The following is an 11,211-nucleotide window of genomic DNA, read 5'->3' as shown; positions in this document are numbered from 1 at the left end:
TTCTAGCTACAGCTAAGGCATGTAAGAGTTCAAAGCCTTGGCAAAACATAACTGTTGGTCTATTGGAGTATACTCTATAGCCTTGTCAATGATGTAAAGAGTATCAATCTCCAAGTTGGTTTTCAATCCATTATTTCCACTCCACCATGTTCCAATTTGTGTTTGTCCACTTAGTCCTTGATAAGAATCCTTAGAGTTGTCTGCAACGTCCAGTTTGCCATCAATGAATATTTTCCTAGTATAAAAAATAAACAATAACAAGAGATGCAAAATTATCTGAGAGAGAAAATAATGCCCAAAAAATTGTTATTAATTGATATATTATTATAATAATTTAACAAAATAATAATACACTTTATTAGATCTCTTACATGTAGTTAGTACCCACACTGTGATTGGTCAATTTAGTGGGCCGTATTCTCCTGTATGACCCACTAAAATATAAAGTTGTTTTTGTTGCCAAACTGTTCACTGACTTATTGCCAAGTGTTGTTGAATTTTATAGCAAGTAAAAGTTTAAAACTTTCTTATACTCTAAATTGTGTATTGAAAAGCGTGCTAATGACTTAAAAACAATTTCAAATTTGCTTGTTTTGCTTTCAAGGTGGGTCAGAACTTTGAAGCCGTTTCATGTGAATAGAAATCATTCCCAAACCCTTCAGACACACGGTAGAAATATAATAAATATCTTACTAACCTAGTCTTCTCCGTCCAAACTGTAAGTTATGGATCGAGGTTTTTCCCCATCAATTTATGGCCCGCATGCCTTGTGCTTGGGCCGTAAATCGATAGGGAAAAAACTTGGTCTGTAACTTACAGTGTGGACCTTGAACTCGGTAAATAGTAAGAGGTATGTGTTACAATGATTGACATACTATTTTTGTAGATCTGTAAAAGGCTATTAATATGTATCTCCTTTTTGGTGATAATCTGATGGACTTACTGCATTTTGTTGCTTTTCTTCCAAGTCCATGTAACTTGGTACCATTTATCATAATCTAATGTTTTCACCCCTTGAATATCACTTGAGTAATATCCATAAAGTATGTTCTAGAAAAAAAAATAAACATGATTTAAGTTAAAAAAATTTGTAAGGAGGAGTGCCTTTTGATGGTATTAATTCACAGAGTAACTGGTAATAAACCCCAGCATATTGTCTTAAGTACTAAAAATGCTTCTGGGTCTAAGATGTGGCAATATTTAAGGAGCGTAGCCTTCAGTTCTGTAAGACAAGTTAATTGGAGAAAGGTACGTTCTCTAATATTTGACAACTTACAACTTGCTGAAGAAATATACATGTAACTTTGTACAAATTGGTCATGCCATCACCAAGTAGCAATTAATGTTTGCAAAACAACAAAAGTTAAAGTTGAATAGCGTTTAAGCAAAAGAACAGTTAAACCACATTTCAGTGTGATTGAAAATAATCACATAATTGTGACTGTGTTGTTCCAGAAAATTTCCATACCCTTCCTACTGAGGGTCTTTCGGTTTGAAGTCCCCCCCCCCCAGGCTCCCCTCCATCCCCTTGGGAATTCCAGTTTGGGTTCATACTTTCCTTTACACATTTTGGTTCTTGAGAACCCTCCCCCTTGGAATTCCAATAACCCTCCTTGGTGTGGGGTGGAGGGTGGGGGTTGATTATCTGAAACTACACATTCCAATGGAAGCAAGGGAATTTGGAGATATGTGATACATACTTACACATGATTGGAGAATTTTTTGACCTGGGATTCAGTCATGATGTGTGACCACAAATGATTCTACATGTAGATCTTGTGGAAAGGAGGGTGTGGTTTAAAAACTAAGAAAATTTGACAAATTATGTACAGGCATTTCCAAAAAAGCATGCCAAGGGAACAAAACTGCGAATGAGTGCAAAAAATAAGGAAATTATGCAAATCCTTGTGCTGATAAGGTGATACCTTGTTTTTCATTCCAAGATGAAATCCTTGATTGGTTGCTGGTATTCCATCACCCAAAACAGGATTCTCTTTCCCAATGCCTAATATACCATCATCATGAAACTTTACCAAGGTCATAACAGACCATTCATCGCCACTCCAAAACCCCGCTGGAATGCCCTGGAAATTTATGTATTCCTGCTGTTTTAGCTGGACAGCCTGGCCCATTATGCCTTGAATGTATTGGGTGATGTTCTGTCCTCCTGTGTCTTTGTACTCTAAAACAATAATATGAAAATTTATTGTGAATTCTGAAACAGTTTTTCTGTTTTTCCGATATTACTGATTTTTTTCTATTTTGCTAATTTATTTGTATATATTAATGAGTAATTAAGGACTAGATACTGTCCAATCTGGCAGTGGAAGGACGTTTTGCAAGAAACTGTCCAAATTGCTCCTTTATTTGAACATATATCCAAATTACCCGTAGTAAATGATATTCAATTTGCCTGTCGGAAGAAGTCTTTTTTCCTTGTGACTACCAGGGTTGTCATAAAGTTTTCAAGTTGGCAGCTTTATTTTTTGGTGTAGGAGGCTGATTTTGTAATCTTTTCTAAAGAATTAAAATAATAAACAATGGCCAGCAGAGCACCTAGCTGAGATCATAAAGAAGATGGCGACTTTTGCGTGGTAGCTGGCTGCTTTTGACAACCCTAGACTAAATTGTACCTTAAATAAGTGCTAATCTAAGACTGGGTATTCTGCTTTATAACTGTGCCGCTAAAAATACATGTATCAAATATTATTAGTATCACCCAACTAGTGGACTAATGCAAATCCTGGATTTTGATTGGCTACGCTACTAGCGGACTATTAGTAATAGTCATCGAGTAGCGAAATTGGCGCCATCAAGCCTGACGCTTTCTTTTGTTTTATTCCCAAATAAATATTTCTTCAACTCGCATTTGCTAACTTTATTATTACCTTTTCTGTCCGACTAGTTGGGTGATACTAAAACAATTAGACCCTTTGCCCTCAAGGGCCACGGGTCAATAGCCCATTCGGCCTCGCCTCATGGGCTATTGACCCGTAGCCCTTGTGGGCTACGGGTCTAATTGTTAAATATTGTTATATCATTACCTGCTGTCATATTTGTTAGGTTCATGTTAGGACTGAAATTAACAAGCAGATCTCCATTGAACTGAAGTAAAACGCCAAATGTTGAACTTTGAAAGGCTTCATGATTCATCCTCGGTACATTAAGTTCACATAAACTATCCTGGTATGCCAGCTGCTGCCAACCTAATTTGGTGCACACCTAAATGTGTTTCAATCAAAGCAATAGATGTTTATTGGATATTTAAGGGGTTAAGGCTTAGAAATCTGGGGAGAAACAGTATACTAGGTTCCTGTGTGAATATTAGATTACATGCAAATTTGGTTTAAATCACCTAACTTGGTTAGAATTTTTGTTTGTAGGAATCTTGTATGGCTGCAAGGAGGGTCGTACAGGGGATCTATGGCAAGGTTCACGAACGGAAAAAATTGAGGATCATGGATCACGGAGAAAAAAATTTTGTTTTCTTTCATCATGAAAATAAGCAAGTAACCTACTCTTACACTAAAGAGAGTGTTTGAAGAAAGAAAAATCGTGAAAGGCTAAGTCAAGGCTCCATATTGCAAATCACATGTTAAGTCACTCTCGATACACAACTCTAACTATTTGGAGGGCTCGCGTCTCAAAATCACGTAAAATAGAGTGACATGGTGAAATCACGAACATCGGTGAATCATTCAAGCTCTTCGTGGGTCATGCAAAACCTTCAAGTCACGGATCACAAAGAATAATTTCCTAAGTTCATGTTTCATGGAAAATAAAATCAGCTGATCACGCATCATGAGAATACCCCTGTGGGACCCTCTGCAAGTGATTCAAGGTTAATTCTCATTAATTTGACAGTGTTGGCTACTGCACTATACTTTTTTGCTCTTATATTTGTTCTCTCCATCAACTTTCCAAATTATATTAGTACTGCTTTATCCTTTCCTCCCTTACCATATTTCAGCCGCAGTAATTTTATTTCTAACAGGCTAAACAGCATCTCAGTAGGAATTAAGGGGGAAGTGGTGGGTGGAGTGAGGGATACAGGGAGACTGGGGGTACTCTCTCATATAAGCCGTTATATGTATAGCCATGTGTATAGTCCCAAAGGGTAACATTGTTTCCACCCACTAGTTGGTCTGTCCTCTTACTGTTTAGAAGTAAATAAAAGTTTTAAATTGAACACTTGAGGAGTGTTACCTGAAGGTATCCTGAAATGAATCGAACTGAGCCATAATCACTGCTATTCTTGCATCTGAAAACAGACATTAGAAGTTGCTCAAATTACATCATTCTGTTCATGAAGTACCATGATTCTACCTGATTAAAGGAAAGATTTTCAATCTTTTTCCTTCTGACTAATACCACTAAATTAATCCTCACAGTAGGTCGTACTGTACAGCTGTAATCTTATGTGATCTCCTTTCAAGGTGATCAAGTTGTCAGGAATCAAGAGGTGTTATGAACTGCATTATATTTTGAAAAAAAAAAAAATCGTATCTATTAGGAAAAAGTGCATTCCTCTAAATAGCAATCATGTGGTAAACCTTTTATGTGTGGTAGAAATTACAAGTCTTTGGTAGTTCAGTGATTGAGTTTCTGACCAGTATATTTAATTTCATGGTTATAGGTTTAACTGATATTAGTGATTGAAAAATTTAAACATTTAGAAATACTGGTATTAATAATTTGTACTTAAATCTTTCTGCACATGGTTATTTACTTATTCCCTTTGACTGCCAGCGGCACATATACGCACACTGAGTAGATACTTAAGAACGGCATCTTTTTTTGAAAATTTGGCAGTCAAAGGGTTAAAGTGCTACTATGATGAAATTCTTGATATCCATGTTTTTACATTTTCATACACAATAGGTCTTTCTTAGATATCTTGGCAAATTTCAGTCTATTATGAACATTAGAACTCACGGTTTTTGGACCTTTATTTCCGAGAAATAATGGCCACCATTAATTTTCCTTGGTGCATTAGTCTTGGCTGCGAATTTGAGAAAATGATGTCATTTTCTCAAAAATACTGCACAGGTTGAAATTATGATAACAATTAATGTGGAAAATTGCACAAATATATGAGCCAAAGTTTTTGTTATTATTTATGTGAATTGCTGGTACTAATTATTGTTATAATTTCAACCCGTGCATTTTTTTTTTTTGAGAAAATGACGTCCTTTTCTCCAATTCTCAACCAAGACTTGGAACAAGGAAAATTAATGGCAGCCGTAAATTCTCAGAAATAAAGGTTGAAAAAACATGAGTTCTAATGTTCGCAATAGATAGAAATTTGCCAAGATATCTAGGAAAGTCCTATTGTGTACGAAAATGTAAAAACTTGGGTTTCGAGAATTTGATCATATGCATAGTGGCACTTTAATAGAAAACTGGTTCTACCTTAAAATGGTCTGATTTAGGGTGTTAAATAAGGGGCCAGCAGGGCCTTGGGCTCCATGATCTCCTTTAGTTCCATTTACACCAGGAGGGCCCTGAATGCCATCAGTTCCATTCTATTTAAGGAGCAAAATATTGTTAAGTTTTACTTAGGGACATCACATTTATGCCACTAGTAGTAGTATGTTACAAAAGATTGTGTTTTACCACGTATTTCAAAGCAATGCAAATAAATGGTCAAACAATCAAATAATTATTGCCGTTAAAATTGAATTTCCTCAATTCAAATTTGAAAATAGCTTTTCTGTAGCACCTCTCTGTGCACTCAGCCTTAAAGATGTGCCAAAAAAGACCTAATAATTGGGGGTTAGGCATAATTATTGCCTACTGTTATTTAATAAATGTAAACTGGGAGCTTCAAATGCAACACAGTTGTAACCTGTCTAAATCGTTCAGTACATTATGGTCTCAAGATAAGGTAGTATAACTACCTTAACTCAAGATAATTTATAATAGCTGGCAAACTGTTAGTTAAGCAGCTGAACAGAAAACTGAGGCTATAGAGCTTGTGTTGGATCAGCAACTCAACATGCCTTATAGAATGACAAGTTCAGCATTAATATAAAATGCAGTATTGTACTTTTTATGAGGTTTATTTAGACTGAACTTTGCTCTCACCTTCCCCGCAGGTCCTTGATTGCCTGGTTCACCTTTCTAAATAGCAAAATTTTGTAATTAATATATCTTAATAAATCATTTGATAAATACCCATGGTAACTGATATACACTGATACTTTGTTATTGTGCAGGTCCAGAAAATATCCATACTCCCCCCACAGAAGGGATTGGAATTTCCTGGGGGGGGGGGGGGGGTGGAGGGTTCTGTAAAACCAAAGCATTTAAAGAAATGTGTTAATTAGAATTTCCAGAGGGGTGGGGGGGCCCTAGAAAAAAATCCCTTCCGTGGGGGAGGTATGGAAATTTTCTGGAACTACACATTAATAGATTATAACCACTTTCACTTTCTTGACCCTAAAAAAGTTGATAAATGTACAGAGATCCACCATCAAACACAAAAATGTGTCAAATATTCTTGACTAACATTTTCTCCCCAAAATGCAAAAACTTGGCCAAAATAAGTGTGGTTTTAGAAAAACTGAAACAGCTACATTGTTGCAGTACACATAGAAAACAACATGGAGATCTAAAGCAATTCACCCCTCCTTTTGTTCCATTTAGTCCTTGGATCCCTTTTTCTCCTTTCTGCCCAGGAGTTCCAGTAACATTGACTGTGCCATTCTGCGTAAAGGCAAGAAAACATATTGTAAAATTTTGGCCAACTCCAAGTTGCAGTTAAGTTTCCTTTGCAGCCACTTGAGTCAAAGTCACCCAAAGCTTCCCTGATCCCCACCTGACTGCTTCAAACTGATGACATACATTCCTTTCTTGAAATAAACCAATCAGTCGAGGCATTGCCATCTCACTGAGGAGATTCACATCCAAAATGTCTACCAACCAATGGATGGTCAGGGTTTTTCTGGGGGACAAAATGTCTAGACAGCATTAGCTACACAGGAGCTGTGTATACAACAACTAGGGGCTGATTGATCCAAGTAAAAAATAATGGCAAACATAATGGGAAAGGAATTTACATATCTCAGTGTGAAGCAGCCACACATGTGCACAGGTGTGAGTGAGTGTGTGTTTGTGGGAGCTTTATGTGACTTCAGTCTGGGCAGCTGCGAAGAAGACTATAAAGTTGCTGTTTGCCTTTAATTCAAAGACTGAAGCCGGCTTGCAGCAAAACATTTAAATGTGAAAATAAGCTGTAGTATATTTACCATAGATACCACCTGTCCTGGTGGGCCAATTTCTCCCTTTTCTCCTTTGCTTCCAATCTTGAGCAGATGAAAGAAAAAAAACCCACACATTTAATGAATATTTTATAAGTTGAACCTTGCAGTATTTATTTGTATGATAGACAGACAGAAATACTGATAGACACTCAGACAAAGACAGACAGACACCTGCAGAGGTGGCACTGCCAATCGACTATTGACCCATAGTTTAATCACCCTAATCTCCCAGAGGTGTGGCCAGAGAAGCACTCCCTTCTTCCTTCTGTCCATGCCTTTATGGGGATTAGCGGGAGGAAAAGGTCTCACATCTCAGACTAATTGACTCACTGATCCTGACTGACTACCTTTGGGAGCTCAGTCAAAAATTCATATCAATAAATTATTGGTATCAAAATAACTTAATAACATAACGTAATGCCAGAATTTCATTTCAAAGGTTTGTTTTACTTACTGCTCCTTGAATTCCTTGGTCCCCTTTCTTAAAATACAAAAAATATAGAACATTAGATATAATCTGATTACTGTAATAATCAAGAATTATAACTTTCATTTACAAATGAAAACCATAAACTGAAAATTAATACCTCTCCCTTTGCACTAGCAGAGACGTTCTACAAAAAACAATAAAACAAAAAATTGGTCTGAGTCACAGTTCAATATATTATTTTTCACAGATATTTATGCACACAGAAAACCAGATGGGTTTTTTCTCAATATTTTTTCAATTGTGCGATTGTTTGTAATGTGCAGTTCCAGAAAATATCCATACTCCCCCCACAGAATGATTGAAATTTCCAGGGGGGTGGGGGGGGGGGTGTGGAAGAGCAAAAAAGTTAAAGAAATGTATGAAGTTTAATTGGAATTTCCAGATTCAGAGATTCCGAATTTCTTCTGTTAAGGAAGAATGGATATTTTCTGGAACTACACAATAGGTCTAATTCTCACCAAGACATTTCCTCCAATAAACACTTGTTTTCCCTGACCAGGTTCAAAAACAATGTCACCATCTTCACCAGCCTTTAAGACCAGGTTTCCCTCTTTGGTAACTATTTTTGGAGGATTCCTATTAAAATGGTGATTAAATGTTTACTAAATTTTGTAACATGTCCTAAAGTTTTGCATTGTAAAGATATAGCTCTGTTTGATCAACTTTTTAAATTCTCAAAAGCAATAAATCCTTGCATTACACTGGAAGCTGAAGTTTACTACCTCAGAGGGTTGAATTTTTTTGTTCCATTATTACAATGCACATCTTTCATATTTCTATCTTTTTTCCCTAGGAAATAACATGTTGAATATGCAACAAGCACACCAAAAAGTATTGAGCCTAATTAAAATGATTAGGGCCCAACTCTGTTTTGATATTTATTGGGTATATTTTAAATAAAAATCCTTAAAACAAACTTCTGGTCCCTGAGGGCAACCCTAACTTGCGATAGTTTTCAAAATATAAAAATTATGTAGCTGACACTGACACTGGATATTATATTTTCCTCCCCAAGAAAACCATAATTTCGGCGACTAAAATATTTTTTGACCAAAAACTTGAATTTATTTGGTGCAAGCGTGTTGACTCTGGTTGACCCTTGGCCTTACAAATGCCGCAGGCCATAAATAATTCGATTTTCGCTTCTTTCGACCTGACCAATACGGAAATACACACACAAAAAAAATGAGAAATTCATAAACAATTTGAACAATTAAAGTCGAATCATGAAGGTGTTGTTGGATAGCTTTTGTACTAGCCTCTTGAGAAAGTGCAAATCATCCATATGATTATTATAAATTTGTGTTTGCGCGCGTCCAGTGGGGTGAAACATACATCCGTGAAGATCAAGTGTACTACGAATGTGAACTGTTCTTAACAGGTTAGGTGGTACTGAGATAATAGTAGCTAATAGTAACGATTTTTAGTAAGTTTACTTGAGGTCACAAAGTTTAAATATTACATGAAGATACAGTTTCACGCCTTAATTAGGCAAAATGTGAACGCAGATAATCATCTTACTCGATCTTTCTGTCTGTCGCGAAGACGATTTTAAAAAGTGATTCAAAGATGTCTGGTTGTCAGTTATAACTCACCTGGTGTTATCGGCAAAGCAACAGAGTAACACGCTGAGAAACGCGTGAAAAAGAAGTCTACAAGCCATAATTTTTGATGGTGTTCACTTGAGAAAGATCCCGCGCGCGCTTGCAAGAGTGCAGAGGCGTTAAGGGGGCGTTCCCATTTTCAGGACATGAAACCGGAAGATTGCAATTGACCTTTCACCAGATTAAGCTTCGCTCAAGTTTCACTTTAATCCTCTTTAGTGTTTTTTCCTTGCTGGGTTACAACCACAATACCGGACAAAAGTATTTGGAACACTTGACCTGGATCGTATCCCCTGTCCCCTAATCAATGTTGGAAAATGTCGCCTCTTTTTTTTGAACAAAAAAGGGGAAAAAATAACGGATTTTCAACATTGTAGGTCGGGGAAAGGGAAGAACTTGTTTGGCGTTTCAACATTTTTGTCCGAGATTGCAGGTTTCTTGAATTGTACAGCTCACTTTCTCTCAAGTTTGTATGAATTTTGGTCGGCCATATCCAAAAGTGCGGGAATGAGATATAGAAACGAAAATCCGAAAGTCTGCAAATGTCAAATTGAAAGGGTGGGAAATCGAGCCTGTCTCCACGCGAACCCGAGCTCATGAAATATAAGCTTGACGAATCTTCAATTCACTCGGAAGCTAAAAATCTATCGCTGAGAAAGGTTTCAAACATAACACCGTTTGTTTCCTTTTTCAACTTGAATTTCAGCGGAAATTCACGCTAGCATGATTCAAGTCCTAAGACTAGTATTAAAAAAAGCTAGTACGTATACCCAGAAATGGGAATTAAACACATACGTTTGCTTTCATATATTTGTTTTCTTGTCGTTTTTTTCAACGGTTAAATTATAACTGAATAAATGCAATTTTGACCGACTTAACTGCTACAAGAAAATCACGCGATGTGATTCGCTTGTTTACACCGCTCAAACAAAGGTCCAGATTTTAATATTCGTTATACAGGCTGATACAATCCAATAGGACGCGTTTGGGAGCGCGTTCACATGCGGCTGCGAAGATTTTTCATGTCTTGTTTTAAAGGTTACCTGCAATACAGGGAGGCAGCAATGATATAATGCCTGTTTTCTTTTATCATCTTCTCAAGTGTCTCAAGTAAGCTCGTTACGTAAAGTTTTCTGAGCACATGTAAGCCAGTCAGTGCTCTCTCTTACCGGAAGTGTAGCCTATTTTTACGTTGGAGGAATTTCTGGAACTTTTTCATTTGTTTCTTTCAAAAAAGTGAAGACAAAGTGTAAGTTTGATTGGAAAACACGGGCAAATCTTCTTGAATGATTCCATAAAAGAAGTAAAAAAACTAACTCTTTGCTCATGTTTCTGTAGCGTGTTAGGGACTAAGGTGTGCTCAGCATCAAGCCAAGAGATCCCGAAATTTGGTTGGAAGTCAAATGAACAGGGAACTTGCTGAAAAATATCTTCGGCAATTTCGCCACCAGAAGTATCCCTCTTTTTATTGATTTTGGAAAAACTCTTACTTTATTCAGCGGCACCCAATGTATCTTTTGGCTAAATTGTCTCGTTTGAAAGCCTTTAATCCCCTTCAATTCTCTTAAAATTGTCTTCTGGAATTTTCGTGATATGAGAAATTTAATGTCTTCTTTTAGGACTGATAAAAATGTCGATTTGGGTACCAAAAATATTTGTCATAGCGCAGCCTAAAATTAACCTACAGACCGCCCCAGGTAGCCAAAAACAGCGTTTTAGCACGAAGACCACGAAGAAAGAAGACACACAACAATGTAATGAGCGAAATTACAGAATTTTTGAACAGTCCCCCTAGTGGGTATAGGACTGGTCAAGGAAAGTTCTGCGAGAGGAAGACCTCGCGGGAAGGAAT

The 11,211-nt window shown here is 36.9% G+C and overlaps 1 protein-coding gene across 1 annotated transcript; it reads right to left on the bottom strand.

The window, feature by feature from the left end:
- Positions 1-2: 2 nt before the first annotated feature.
- LOC145462056 (uncharacterized) lies at positions 3-11,179 on the bottom strand. Its single transcript, XM_081445683.1, has 13 exons — positions 9,351-11,179; positions 8,214-8,331; positions 7,853-7,879; positions 7,720-7,746; positions 7,251-7,307; positions 6,628-6,708; positions 6,088-6,123; positions 5,413-5,525; positions 4,207-4,261; positions 3,045-3,222; positions 1,926-2,182; positions 944-1,050; positions 3-235 (listed from the first exon to the last, which is right to left on the bottom strand). Exons 1-13 carry the CDS (start codon positions 9,416-9,418, stop codon positions 13-15), a joined length of 1,347 nt encoding a protein of 448 aa, XP_081301809.1. The 5' UTR covers positions 9,419-11,179; the 3' UTR covers positions 3-12.
- Between the last annotated feature and the right edge of the window lie 32 nt (positions 11,180-11,211).

The sequence above is a fragment of the Orbicella franksi genome, chromosome 1 (assembly GCF_964199315.1).
Source record: "Orbicella franksi chromosome 1, jaOrbFran1.1, whole genome shotgun sequence".
Lineage (NCBI taxonomy): Eukaryota > Metazoa > Cnidaria > Anthozoa > Scleractinia > Merulinidae > Orbicella > Orbicella franksi.
Note: the sequence above shows the minus strand (reverse complement) of the source record. Positions and strands in the feature narration are given on the sequence as shown.